General features: G+C 40.8%; 1 protein-coding gene across 1 annotated transcript in view; it reads right to left on the reverse strand.

The window, feature by feature from the left end:
* Window positions 1–14,085: 14,085 nt before the first annotated feature.
* The window catches only part of LOC138442579 (transmembrane protease serine 11D-like), a gene marked incomplete at its 5' end in the record, with an annotated part of 36,883 nt that continues 36,044 nt past the window's right edge, over window positions 14,086–14,924 (reverse strand). The window contains one exon of the mRNA XM_069594234.1: window positions 14,086–14,247. Coding sequence (XP_069450335.1) covers window positions 14,086–14,247 — 162 coding nt within the window. The remainder of the gene's footprint in view (window positions 14,248–14,924) is intronic.

The following is a 14,924-nucleotide window of genomic DNA, read 5'->3' on the forward strand; positions in this document are numbered from 1 at the left end:
GGAACCCTGCACCTAGATTGCATCAATTTCTTTATTGCTTTTGGGTGGAAGACCAATGGATCTCCAAGTTCTAACATTCCACTAGAATCTTAATGTTCTACAACTCATAACTCTTGTATCCTCAGACTCATATCACCCTCTCATGACTTCCTCCCTGACATTTTTACTGCTAAACTAACATTCAGTTCAGTTCAGTTCAGTCACTCAGTCGTGTCCAACTCTTTGCAACCCCATGAATTGCAGCACGCCAGGCCTCCCTGTCCATCACCAACTCCCAGAGTTCACTCAGACTCATGTCCATCAAGTCCGTGATGCCATCCAGCCATCTCATCCTCTGTCGTCCCCTTCTCCTCCTGCCCCCAATCCCTCCCAGCATCAAAGTCTTTTCCAATGAGTCAGCTCTTCGCATGAGGTGGCCAAAGTACTGGAGTTTCAGCTTTAGTATCATTCCTTCCAAAGAAATCCCAGGGCTGATCTCCTTCAGAATGGACTGGTTGGATCTCCTTGCAGTCCAAGGGACTCTCAAGAGTCTTCTCCAACACCACAGTTCAAAAACATCAATTCTTCGGCGCTCAGCTTTCTTCACAGTCCAACTTTCATATCCATACATGACCACTGGAAAAACCATAGCCTTGGCTAGATGGACCTTTGTTGGCAAAGTAATATCTCTGCTTTTCAATATGTTATCTAGGCTGGTCAGAACTTTCCTTCCAAGGAGTAAGCATCTTTTAATTTCATGGGTGCAGTCACCATCTGCAGTGATTTTGGAGCCCAAAAAAATAAAGTCTGACACTGTTTCCACTGTTTCCCCATCTATTTCCCATGAAGTGATGGGACCAGATGCAGTGATCTTAGTTTTCTGAATGGTGAGCTTTAAGCCAACTTTTTCACTCTCTTTCACTTTGAAGAGGCTTTTTAGTTCCTCTTCACTTTTGCCATAAGGGTGGTGTCATCTGCATATCTAAAAGTCCATTAATTCTACACTTCAGAGGATCATTTCTTTATGTAAGCACAATCTCATTTATGAATTACACTTAATATGTAGTTTAGGATCCATCTACATTATGCTTGTTACTGCATGCTGCTACTGCTGCTAAGTCACTTCAGTCATGTCCGACTCTGTGCGACCCTGTGGACTGCAGCCTACCGTGCTCCTAAGTCCATGGGATTTTCCAGGCAAGAGTACTGGAGTGGGTTGCCATTGCCTTCCTCTGTAACATAGTCATGATTCCCAGCTGGTCTCCCTCTCATCAGCTCGGCCACTCAGCTGTCGCCCAGCGGGCAGGCAGATGCTGAGACTGACTGTGATGCTGCAGGAGCAGCTGGACGTCATCAACGAAGAGATCCAGTTGATTGAAGAAGAGAAGGAGAACATGGAGCAGCGGGCCGAGCAGACAGAGCAGGGAGGGCAGGGGGAGCTTAGGCAGCCTCCGACGTTTTAAATCAGTGAGCTCCCTCAACCTGCATCCCGCCTCCTCAGGTGCCGGCTCCTACCCACCCCTGCCCAAGCCCAGAAGAAACCTAACATTAGCATTCATTAAAGAGTTTTTCATTAAAGAAGTTTTTGGACTTCTCTGAAGTCCAAAAGGTGGTGATTATTTTTTTAATTAAAAGTATATATGGAATAACCAGTAAGTTTTCAGATTTCTAGATATCATTCTGGTTCTTAGCAGCCAATTTAGATAATGTTGTGGAAACTAGATAGGAAACATTCTAATGTTTAGCCACTTGGAAGAAAAAGAATTTGCCAGAGGCCAGGGACCAGCAGGAAGGGAGAATCCAGTTACGGTGGGAGCAAAGGCTTCCTTGGATAACAGTCTTTGTTAAAGAAACTCCAACTTATAGGATCAAGTGGAAATATTGTTCCACATAGACCCTGACATTGTCCATGGGGTTGCAAAATAGACATCACTTGGCGACTAAACAAGAAGAATGGAGAGTTGTGAGCTCTTGTTCTAGTCTATGTGTTCTCCCTGACAGGCTGGCAGCAGGGTAGATTTACAGAATTCTCCTCATCTGGAGGAGATATTGCTGGGTGCGCACAGTTCTCGCAAGGTGACAGGGCTCACACTCTAGATTAGGAGTGCTAGGCACAGCCTTTTTGCACCCGGCCCCCTCCCGCCATCTTGGATCCCAGCATTGTGTGCAGATTCTGCACACATGCCAAGGGGTCGGCTTATGGTTCTGTGCTGGGAGTGCTAATCCAGTGTGTTAATACAAGGCCTCTGTGTGGGGCCTCTATGAGCAAATGAAACTAGACTAAGCACAAAGGAAGGGCGACCTTACCACCGAGATTCCATCTTATTTTTCCTGTGGGCATTGACGGCAGTACCATAGGTAAGTGTTACCCTAAATTTAAAGGCGTTTCATTTTGCAACTGATGTTTCCTGAGTCAGGTTTGGGGAAAAAAATGAAGTCACTGTCAATTTATAATAACAATGCCTTGGCAGTCCAGTCGAGTATTCTTGCCTGGAGAATCCCATGGACAGAGGAGCCTAGCCGGCTACAGTCCATGGGGTCACAAAGAGTCAGACATAATTGTGCGACTAACGACGATGACTACTGCTAGTGCTTGCTGAGTCTTCTATAGAGAAAAGCTTTAGAGAAAGGATTATAAAAAGCTTCAGCGTTTTAGAGGAAAAAATATTTTCTTTTCTGGTAAGTGCTATAAACCAAATGGAGATTTCCTTTTTAAACCAGAATAATATAATTATACAGACTTTAACATCTGTGGGATAATTTTAAAGGTTTGGTTTTTTTTTTTTAGTCTAAGTGGGTGATAAACACATATCTTATGAGCCAATGTTGATGAGTTCATGAAATTACTCTTACTGTCAAAACTAGAGAGAAAGTGATACATTTATGGTTGAAAAGAAACAGGGCTGCATCCTAAGCCTGTTCAGGACAAAAAAATGTTAGTGAAATTTCCTTATAAGGATGGATAAATCATCATGAAAGGATCAAAATGCAGGTCCCCCCCGCCCCCCATGGCCCATAATGAGTATGAGAGGTACTGAATTAGGACAGCATTAGAACTGAAAGGAAGCAAACATTGCAGAAAAAAGTATGGTAGTTTAAAAGTTACAGTCTGGCCGACTCACTCGAAACCCAGTTTACCAATACCTTTTGTCCCTGGTGGCTCAGAGGGTAAAGCGTCTGCCTGCAATGCAGGCGATCGGAGTTCAATCCCTGAGTAGGAAAGATCCCCTGGAGAAGGAAATGGCAACCCACTCTGTTACTCTTGCCTAGAAAATCCCATGGACAGAGAAGACTGGTAGGCTACAGTCCACGGGGTCGCAAAAAGTCAGACATGACTGAGCGACCTCACTCTGTACTTTCAGATTCCCTGTTTCATTGTGCTAACACTTATGGAAGCTTTAGTTTTCTTTTCTTGCATGGAAGGAGTTTTTTTGGAGGCAGTGGCTAGATGGAGTTCAGGGGATGTGTCAAGTCCCTGGGACTGTCTATACTTAAAGGAGTCAAAGCCAAAAACAGAACATTTTTATTATAATGAGAAGTTTGTTTAGATGTTAAGGCAGAGGCAATTAGTAAAAGTAGAATGAAGTGTTCAAGAAGCCTTCTATTTACAAACGAAACAATCTTTTATTAAACCATTTTTACTTTTTTTACAAGTACAATTATTTAACCTGAAGCATTGAATATGATTTAACTCGAATCATTTGATCCGGCCTCTTGTTACAAAATGGGGTTTTATGTATCTTTTTATTTTACCCTCAATAACTTACAGTTTAGGAAAACTGCTAATTGTGGAAGAAATAGAGTCAGATATTTGAATAGTACTATGCACATTAGAGTGCTTCCCTGATAGCTCAGCTGTTAAAGAATCCACCTTCAATGCAGGAGATCCCAGTTCCATTCCTGGGTTGGAAAGATCTCCTGGAGAAGGGATAGGCTACCCATTCCAGTATTCTTGGGTATCTCTGGTGGCTCAGCTTGTAAAGAATCCGCCTGCAATGCTGGAGACCTGGGTTCAATCCCTGGGTTGGGAAGATCCCCTGGAGTGGGAAATGACAACCTGCTCCAGTATTATTGCCTGGAAAATTCCATGGGCAGAGGAGCCTGGCAAGCTACAGTCCATGGGGTAGTGAAGAGTCAGACACGACTGAATGACTAAGCACAGCAGTACATGCACATTAGAAATGTTTATGTATAATAACAGTGTTAACATTGACAGGCAATCCTGCTAAATCTTTAAAATTCAAATAAAAACAAGTTTTAAAAGATTAGTGTAAATCATGAGCAGAAATAATATGCTCTTTTCTGTTGTCTATCATGATATATACTTTTAAAAAGTTTCATATATTTTCTTCAAACATTCTTTCTTGGATGATCTGTGAATTATAGATTACTTTCCCTCACTGTGGGTGGAATGCCCACAGATATTCTGTATCAGTGATGTGAAAAGCAATACATATATAGGAAAGCAAATAAAACATAGGAAAGCAAATAAAAAAATATATATGCAACTTAATGGCTTACTATAAAGCATATACCCACAAATCTTTGCTAACAAACCAGGTTTTCCCTTCATGATTACAATCTACCCAGCAACTCTAAAGGTAAATATTGTCTGGTATCTTTTGGTAATTAATTACTTTCTTTAAAAAAAACCTTTAAATTGGTAAGACTGAATTCCTAAAAATATACCATTTTAAACAAATAATACAGTATATATTCTTTAGTGCCTGGCTTCTTTCATTCAGTTGAGTTTAGTTGCTCAGTCATGTCTGACTCTTTGTGACCCCATGAACCACAGCACACCAGGCCTCCCTGTCCATCACCAACTCCCAGAGTCCACCCAAACCCATGTCCATCAAGTTGATGATGCCATCCAACCATCTCATCCTTTGTCATCCCCTTCTCCTCCTGACTTCAATCAACCCAGCATCAGGGTCTTTTCAAATGAGCCAAAGTATTGGAGTTTCAGCTTCAACATTAGTCTTTCCAATAAACACCCAGGGATGATCTCCTTTAGGATGGACTGGTTGGATCCCCTTAAAGTCCAGGGGACTCTCAAGAGTCTTCTCCAACACCACAGTTCAAAAGCATCAATTCTTCAGTGCTCAGCTTTCTTTATAGTCCAACTCTCACGTCCATAAATGACCACTGGAAAAACCATAGCTTTGACTAGATGGACCTTTGTTGGCAAAGTAATGTCTCTGCTTTTTAATATGCTGTCTAGGTTGGTCTGGAGAAGGCAATGGCACCCCACTCCAGTACTCTTGCCTGGCAAATTCCATGGATGGAGGAGCCTGGTAGGCTGCAGTCCATGGGGTCACTAAAAGTCAGACACGACTGAGCGACTTCACTTTCACTTTTCACTTTCATGCGTTGGAGAAGGAAATGGCAACCTGCCTGGAGCCAGTGTGAGGAATCCCGCCCGTGACAAGGTCATGAGGAAGGAAGCTGACATACGCAAGGCGTGCTCAGACTTCAGGGGCCCCTCTGGAAATTCCTAAGCATGTACCCCAACAAAAATCTGCCGGTTTTTGTGCTCTGCTTTTCCACTCTTCTGACATTTTCTGGAAAAAGTCAATTCAGGGCTTTAGTCTTCTGCATTTGAAAGAGTGTTTCAATCCAAAAACCCCTCCGGTGGCTTTCTAGCCTGCCTGCAGGACTCATACAGCTGCGCATGTGATTGTTTGAGGCCTCCTGACCACAGGAGGCACAGGAAGCTTAAAACATCCTAGGAATGTAGGAGCTTCCGAGGAGTCAAAATCTTTAGAATAGGACTGATTAAAAGTTTCATTTGTTGAGTCAATGCTTGCTGCCAAATTGTCATATCCTTTATTTTTAGATACAGTTGGTATATAGAAAAACAAGTAGTAGACCTGGTGTTAGCAACATTAGATCTTTCAGTTAAGTACCTTCTTTGTTATAACCCACTGCACCTTTGTTCTATAGAGATGTAACTTTAATGCTTTAAGGAGATGTAGATTAAAGAAAAACACTTCAGGGGAAACAAAATTAACATTCATTAAGGAAGAGAGCCAAAAAGTGTTAACAAGCCTCTTGGCCAGAAGATAATGTAAATCACCTGAGACCTTTTGTATACAAAATGATATACAGAAAGAGTCTGGGTTGAGAATGCTACATAATTTTGTGTTACCCATTGATCTCCCTGTTTTATCAAAAGTATAAAAGGCCTTCTGAACAATAAAGGATGGGACCAGCTTCTCAGACCAGTTTCTCGAACTAGTCTCTCGGCCTGGTTTTTTGGGAATCTGGCTCCCCCCCCCCCCCCCCGTGTCTCTCTCTCTCTCTTTTTCTCTTCCTTTCCCTCCCTCTGCTCTTTACTTTAATTTCAGGCTGAATTTCCATCTGGGGCGTGGAGGCTCGCCAGGTCTACTTACTTGCCCTGGCTGTTAAGACCCGCGCGAAAGGGAGCTTAAGGCGAGGCACCCTTAGATACTCCAGCGGGCGCCGGTGGCCCAACGTAGATGGTGCAAATTCCTTGTCTGGAATTTTATTGGTCTTCCGCGTAAACCAAGCTATTCAGCCCTCTTCCTCCACTTAATCTTCTTACTACACGATAGTTTCTTAATCTAATCTTATATCAATCAATAAACAAGTCTTTCCACGCCAACACTGTCCACCCTTCGATTTCCCCGGATCCACCGGGGCTGGACCCCGGCAGCAACCCACTCCAGTGTTCTTGCCTGGAGAATCTCAAGGATGGGGCAGCCTGGTGGGAGGCCGTCTATGGGGTCGCACAGAGTCGGACACGACTGAAGTGACTTAGCAGCAGCAGCAGCAGCTAGGTTGGTCATAACTTTCCTTTCAAGGAGTAAGCGTCTTTTAATTTTATGGCTGCAGTCACCATCTGCAGTGATTTTGGAGTCCAGAAAAATAAAGTCAGCCACTGTTTCCAATGTTTCCCCATCTATCTGCCATGAAGTGATGGGACCGGATGCCATGATCTTCATTTTCTGAATGTTGAGCTTTAAGCCAACTTTTTCACTCTCCTCTTTCACTTTCATCAGAAGCTCTTTAGTTCCTCTTCACTTTCTGCCATAAAGGTGGTGTCATCTGCATATCTGAGGTTGTTGATATTTCTCCCAGCAATCTTGATTCCAGCTTGTGCTTCCTCCAGCCCAGCGTTTCTCATGATGTACTCAGCATATAAGTTAAATAAGCAGGGTAACAATATACAGCCTTGACATACTCCTTTTCCTATTGGGAACCAGTCTGTTGTTCCATGTCCTGTTCTAACTATTGCTTCCTGACCGCATACAGGTTTCTCAAGAGGCAGGTCAGGTGGTCTGGTATGCCCATCTCTTTCAGAATTGTCCACAGTTTATTGTGATCCACACAATCAAAGGCTTTGGCATAGTCAATAAAGCAGAAATTGATGTTTTTCTGGAACTCTCTCTGTTTTTTGTTGATCCAGCAGATGTTGGCAATTTAATCTCTGGTTCCTCTGCCTTTTCTAAAACCAGCTTGAACATTTGGAATTTCACAGTTTATGTATTGCTGAAGCCTAGCTTGGAGAATTTTAAGCATTACTTTACTAGCGTGTGAGATGAGTGCAATTGTGTGGTAGTTTGAGCATTCTTTGACATTGCCTTTCTTTGGGTTTGGGATGAAAACTGACTTTTTCCAGTCCTGTGGCCACTGCTGAGTTTTCCATATTTGCTGGCATATTAAGGTTCAGCCATGTTATTAGGTGTGACTCTAGTCTGTTCATTTTGATTGTTGCATTTTATTCCATTGTATGAAAAATAAGATTTATTTGTCCATTTTACTGTTGATGGACATTTGGTTGTTTCCACTGTTTGGCTGTGAAGAATAATACTGCTTTGAATATTCCTGCACATGTGCAACCATTTCTTGAGTGTTCACTTTGGAATAAACTTGCTGTATTGTAGGATATGCATATGATATTCTTGTTTGAGAATGTCATTTTTTTTTCATGTTAAAGAAATTTACACTCTCCCATCCTAACCAATGAGCCCCTGGCAGCTCACTTATAAGGAATCCACCCATGATGCAGGAGAGGTGGGTTTGATCCCTTTATTGGAAAGATCCTCTGGAGAAGGAAATGGCAACCTACTCTGGTATTCTTGCCTGGGAAATCTCATGGACAGAGGAGCCTGGTAGACACAGTCCATGGGGCCACAAATGAGTCAGAATATGACTTAGTGGATAAACAACAACATCCTTACCAATGCTTGATATCGTCAGACTTTCCAATTTTATCCATTGGTACATGTGTGGCTGTGATACATTACAATGGCTTTATTTTACATTCCTTTATTTATAATAAGGTTAAACCCCTCATCTTGCATTATCATCCACTTAAACTTCTTTTTTTCTCATATGCCTTTTCAATCTTTTTCCATTTTTCTTTTGAATTATCTTTTTCCTTTTGATCTGTACTCATTCCCTATGCATTCTAGATATATGGTATATGTTATGTATGTTGCAAATATCTTCTCACTCTGTCATTTTGACTTTTTTTATTCCTTAATAGTGTATTTTGGATAGAAAGTTCTTAATTTTAAGAAAATCAAATTTAACTTCTTTCATTTAAATCCCTTTCTGTTGTGATGCTAAAATCATTCCATCTTCTTTAGCCATCAAAATATTTCTTGATCATCAAGATATTTCCTTCCATATTCCCCATTTTCCAAAAGCTATATTTCCCACTTCCTCTTCTAGTCATCCAACATGATTTTTGTCCCCCACTTCCCTGAAACTGTAAATGCCATCAAATAGATATTTCAGGTGTCAATCTCTCCCCAGAACTACAGATAGGTATTTACATTTACAGTTGTTTACCTGACCTTATTACTTGTATGTTTAAAATGTAACAGATTCAGAAAGAAATTGTCAGTTCTCCACCCCTGAGCCAAACTTACGCCTCTCAAGTTTCATCTCAGTGGTTCAGACTCCTAATTTGAGTCAACCTCAATTTTTTCCTTTTCCTCAGCCTCTAAATCTAGTCGATCAAAAACTCTTGTTGTTTCTCCCCACAGATGTTTTCTGAATGGCATTATTTGTCACCATCTTCACTGTTAGCTCTTTAACCCAAGTCAGTCCCATCTTTTCCTTCAATTACTGCATTAGTCTTCTGACTGTCTCCCTTCTTGTCTTGTCCTCTTTACCTTTCTCTACAGAGTAGCCAGTGTAACCAAATGAGGTTCATTTGCCTGATGATAGCAAGTCAAATGCTGAGACCACGGAGTGTTGCAACAGAGAAAGTGTTTATTTGTTGTTGAACCCAAGTTCCTGTGCCTGATGCACAATGGAACCAAACAAACTGAAGCATTGGAATTTGGGGCAGAGAAAGGCTAATTGCAGGGGCCATGCAAGGAGTATGGGAGGCTCATGCTCAAAACACTTCAACTCCCCAGTAGTCTTCAGGGACGAATCTTTAAAGGCAAACTTAAGGGGAGGGCTGCAGGATGCATGACTTTCTTCTGATTGGTTGGTAATGAGGTTATAGGGTGGTGGTCCAGGAATCCTAATCAGCAGCCTTCTGGTTCCAACCAATCTGAGGTCTACATGCTTGTGCTCAGCCTGAAGTTACCATCTTTCACCTGGGTCAAGGCCTTACTTCCTGTCAAAGAACTCAAAAAAAAGTATCAGATTGTTATGTATATAATTTAAAGAGGAACTAATGCAGTTTAAATGTGCTTTTTGGAACTCAGGGAAAGTCTTTGAACAAGAAACAAAGGGGACAAGGAAGTGCTTTTATTCCCAGAAGGACCCCACAGGGTCTTGCTCAATATCAATCTCTTCTTTTCTTTGAATCTCCACTTTCCTCAATAGGTATGGGGCAAGAAAGGAAAAATAGTTTTGGATAGAGAGGTTAATCATAAATTTGGCAGAGGAACTCAGCTTCAGGGGGACTTTGTTTCATATTCATGAGATGGCCAAGTGAGGAGATGGGAGAACAAAATATCAAATTGGACTTCCCAAAGGGAGGGACTTGGGATAAGCAAACAGGGTGGTCTGAAGTGTGGGGATGTTGGAGATTACGAGTAAAATGACATAAAACAAGACACACACAAAAGATAGACACACACTCCGGCTGGAGGAACAGAACTGGGCAAAAAACTAATTGCCGTTTATTATAAAAGCCCCCTAGGCAGAATTCCAGACTGCATGAATAAGCCTTTTCAGCACAGTGCAGGTGCATACATGTTATCGTACAGCAAAGGGGAGTGAAATACCTGTCTACTGCAGAGTCTGCCCAAAGCCCTCATCTCCTTCTTATCTCAAGAAGGGAATGCTCCCTCATTTGCAAGGGACCATTAAACTCAAGGCTGTGTCCAGACTCTTTGGCAGAATGCCTCGTTTGCAGGGACTCTCAGCCCGAGCAGAGAGACCCATTTGCAGGCACATCTCTGCTACCCTATTAACCATTCATGGGGAGAGTGGGGAAAGATGATTGGAAATAAGAAAAAGATAAGGTAATTGCGTTTCTGCACAGATATAACTAATCTACAGCCTTCATCTTAGAACTCATGGTCATAAAATGGTGGTGTTGGCATGTTCTGAGGGTGGAGCACCTGGCCCTCTGGCGTCAAAATGTCACTAAGTGGTCACTGAGGCATTCCAGGTTGGAGGGTCTGCCGTCGCCACCAGTCTTAAGCAACTGGAGCTTGAACTGGACACAACCTGGGAAAACATTATATTGTTTAGATTACATGCCACTTGGAGGACATACAAGTTTTGTAGTAGCAATTAAAGGGAATTGGATCAGTGAAGGTAAGTTCCAGGTTTAATGGATCCAACTGATGATTAACCTCAGTTTCACCAGTGTAGACTTCAGAAAATAGAAAAAATTTAAAGACCCACTCCAGTATTCTTGCCTAGAGAATCCCAGGGACGGGGGAGCCTGGTGGGCTGCTGTCTGTGGGGTTGCACAGAGTTGGACACGAATGAAGCTACTCAGCAGAGCAAAGACTTTTTTGATGTGGACCATTTAAAAGTCTTTATTGGAGGGTGGGATGATTTGGGAGATTGGCATTGAAACATGTATACTATCATGTAAGAATCGAATCACCAGTCTATGTCTGACGCAGGATACAGCATGCTTGGGGCTGGTGCACGATGATGATCCAGAGAGATGTTATGGGGAGGGAGGTGGAAGGGGGGTTCATGTTTGGGAACGCATGTACACCCGTGGTGGATTCATGTCAAAGTATGGCAAAATCAATTCAGTATTGTAAAGTAAAATAAAGTAAAAATAAAAATTAAAAAAATGAAAGTCTTTATTGAATTTGTTTTAATGTTGCTTTTGTTTTATATTTTCTGGCCTCAAGGCATTTAGACCCTTGACCAGGGATCAAACCCATGCCCCCCTCATTGAAAGGTGAAGTCTTAACCACTGGACTGCCAGGGAAGTCTAGAAAGTAAAAAGTAATTGTCATCATCATCATCATCATCTAATTTCCCTTCAGAATTTTGCCTTTACATTTATTTCTTCAACCTCCCCTAACACCAGTCTTTAATTAGTTTCACTCCAGTCATGCTGACTTCTTGTGTGTTAGTCACTTAGTCATGTCTGACTCTTTTTTTTTTTTTTCATGTCTGACTCTTTAAGATCCCATGGACTGTGACTGGCAAGGCTTCTCTGTCCATGGGATTTTCCAGGCAAGAATACTTGAGTGGGTTGTCAAACTTCCTCCAGGGGATCTTCCCAACCTAGGGATCAAACCCATGTCTCTTAGGTCTCCTGCATTGGCAGGTGGGTTCTTTACCACTAGTGCCACCTGGGAAACCCCTTAGTGTTCCTCAAACCCAGAAACTTGTAATTGGCTCAGGACTTTTGCATCTTCTTCTGCTTACCTTATTCTTTCCTTGAAGTTGACTCAGCTGGCCAACAATTTTCCTGGCAAATTGGAAGTGCTCAAAATCTATTGGTAAACGAATAGATGAGTAAAAAAAAAATGAATGACTCATTAGATGGATGAATTTTGCAAGGTAAAAATCATTTATTACTACTGTATCAACAGATTTTTATTGCATGAGTAATTCCAGTCTAACTTGTGTGATTGGAGGTGGGAAAGTGCCTGAGCTTTGTTTGCTTTTTAAATTAATTTCTCATTTAGTTCAGTTCTCTTTTTCACCAGAATGGCTTTCTACTTAATTTGAATTCTGATCAGTTTGATTTCTTTACCCTGGATAATTTGTTTTGTTCCTGATGAATTTAAAGTTTTTGCTTCATCATGAGAGAATTTGGAGATGAAGTGATATGTGAGAGGCGGATTTATTCAAATGTCTCTTCATAAAGATATGAATATTTGCTAAATATTTTAAAGAAATAATCAAATCTGCTAAAGAAGTACTTTCCTTTATAGGTTTCAATAAATAGAAACTAGTATGTTTATGATTATGTGAAGGCACACACGCAAACATGAAAACACACCAACACTCTTGCACAAACACATTCCCTTGAGACTTACTCTAAATGACCAGTTTAATATTGTCCTCATTGGGAGCAGCCAGGAAGTGTCAAGCTAGATACTTGCTTAGTTACAGAGCTTGATTATAAGGCAGTCAAAAGTGCCAAAACTGTAGAGTCTAATTGTCAGTTCTCTTATTGGAGAACCAATTAAATAAATTGTTTTAGATTGTCCTTCATAAACCATAACTTTCAATAAATACTTAGGCAGAGAAGTGATTTTAAAATAGTTTATTTGGAATAATGTGTACCAGTACTTATTTGTACATTTCACTAAGAGTCAGTTAAATTTTCAGCTTTTATGAAGTAAATGATTTCAGTGGAGGTCTTTTCACAATTTTACATGAGTAAATACAAGACATTTTCATCACAATGCATGTAGTTGTTCTGACATCCAGGTGTCATGAATTAGCTTTTAAAAGGTGGAAGCTCTGACACATAGATGATCATGCTAGAATCCCATAAAAATTCAGTGACACTCATAATTTATATTACATAAATTGCTGTGCCATTAAATGTTAATACATTTTATGCATGTTCTTTGGATGTGCATCTATTAAAAGAGGGAGGGAAGGAGATGGGGAGAGAGAGGGAAGGATGGAGGGAGGGGGGAGAAAGAAGGAGGGAAAAGGAGAGAGAGAAAAGTTTCTTCACTAAAATAATTGTGTTGAAATAAAGCTATTTACCCTTTTTAATTTTACTTTTTTGCAAAGTAAAAATTTTTTCCCTTATTATTTTCCCTCATGACTTTCAATTCATTACTTGAGTTAGCTACAAAGGATCCCTAAACTTTCAAAAATAAATGCCACTGGTGATCTTTAGATCTTAAAGTTACTCATATTTAGTTGTTAAAAAGCAATGCGTATGTACACAGTTGTAAGTTACCTGAGAATGTTGTGTAGGTATATTTACTCAGTTCCTCTATGGAGGAGACAAATTCTCTCATTCACATAGATGAAGGTATTTTAAACAATAGTTATGAAAATTATAATTCTTTGGTTCTCTGATGAGGAGTGAATATTCTAGTTTGGATTGTTAAGTGCCTGAAATTCATTGGTTAGTTCTCTTGGGAGCATGTTCCTACAAGATAATTAAGATTGCTATATGATTCTACAGTGACTTCATACATAACTTTTAGGACTCACACCTCATATAAAATATTAAGTAACCAGAAATTTTAAAAACTAGTATTTTTATTGCCTCATGGTGTTCTGTCCTGAATGTTATCTACAAGTTTTTCCTTTGCAAGTTTCTATACTTTTTGCCCCTTTCTCAGCTTCGATGAGACTTCCTTAGAGGAAACTCCTCTGACCCTGGAGACTTGCGCAGTTGCCTCTAGTTTCCACTCTCTGGGTACCTGCTTTTCTCACTAGTAGTACTTAAGTTATCACAAGTATAGCATAATTGTTACCTCTGTAACTAGTTTACTATGTTTCTCCTGGCACATAGCCCCAGTACTATGCAACATTCATGTAATTTTCTTGAGAAAATATAAACCCATAGTAACAGAGAAAGATTAAATAGTGTGAAACATATTTATGTAACAATGTTAAAATAGGACGCTTAGTTTCTTTTGCAGCTGGAAAGTTTTAGAAATTTAGACAGGCATGTCTGCATTCAGACGCTTGAACCGAGATGTATTTATTGCACTAGATCCCAGTTTTTTGGGTTATCCAGTGACGGTAGGCTGTCACTCGAGTGTACACTCCTGGCTTATCTGGCAGACCACACTGATACCCCCAGCTTACTATCCCCACGATGAACCAGTGTTGCCGCGAGTCTTCTTGTACTAGAGGGCCACCAGAGTCACCCTGAAGGAAATAGAGTGATAGATTATTTAAACTTGAAGACAATAAATAAGTAAACTTTAAGACAACCCAGAAGTATGAAGTTTATTTCTATGATAATAGAAATCACATACATAATGACAGAAAAGTTAGTCTTAATTTCCTGTTGAAATACTATATACTAAGTTATGCAAAAATTTAAAAAATCCTCCAAGTACACACGTTGTTCCTTCAGCAAGTGTGAGAAGATGAGAAGCACATCTCCTAGACTTCACCAGCCTGCTACCCCCACCAGGCTCCCCTCCTTCAGGGGGTTGCCCCTGACTTCCACCTTTCCTCCCGTGTCACCCCTTCTAGCTTTGGGCTAGGTTATTTTTTACTGCCAGTGCTCCCACACCCCGTGTATATCTCCTTCATTGCTACTTCATTATTTTATACAAGCACATTTGCATGCCTTTTGAATTTACTCCCACTGAGTCAGCTCCCCTCGTTGTAGCAGTTGCACGTCTCTGTAACCCTCACTGCATTTATGATATTGTTCAGTGTGTAGTTTTCAGGCTATCCTGTAAGGTTCATCAGGGAAGAGAGGCATATGTGTTCTGGACACTGCTATGCCCTAAGCTTCTAGCCTAAAGGAGATGCTAAGAAAATATTTATTGCATGAACATGTTTTTAGAAATCTCATTTATCTTCCTATTCAT

This window comes from Ovis canadensis, chromosome 6, assembly GCF_042477335.2.
Source record: "Ovis canadensis isolate MfBH-ARS-UI-01 breed Bighorn chromosome 6, ARS-UI_OviCan_v2, whole genome shotgun sequence".
NCBI classification, from domain to species: Eukaryota; Metazoa; Chordata; class Mammalia; order Artiodactyla; family Bovidae; genus Ovis; species Ovis canadensis.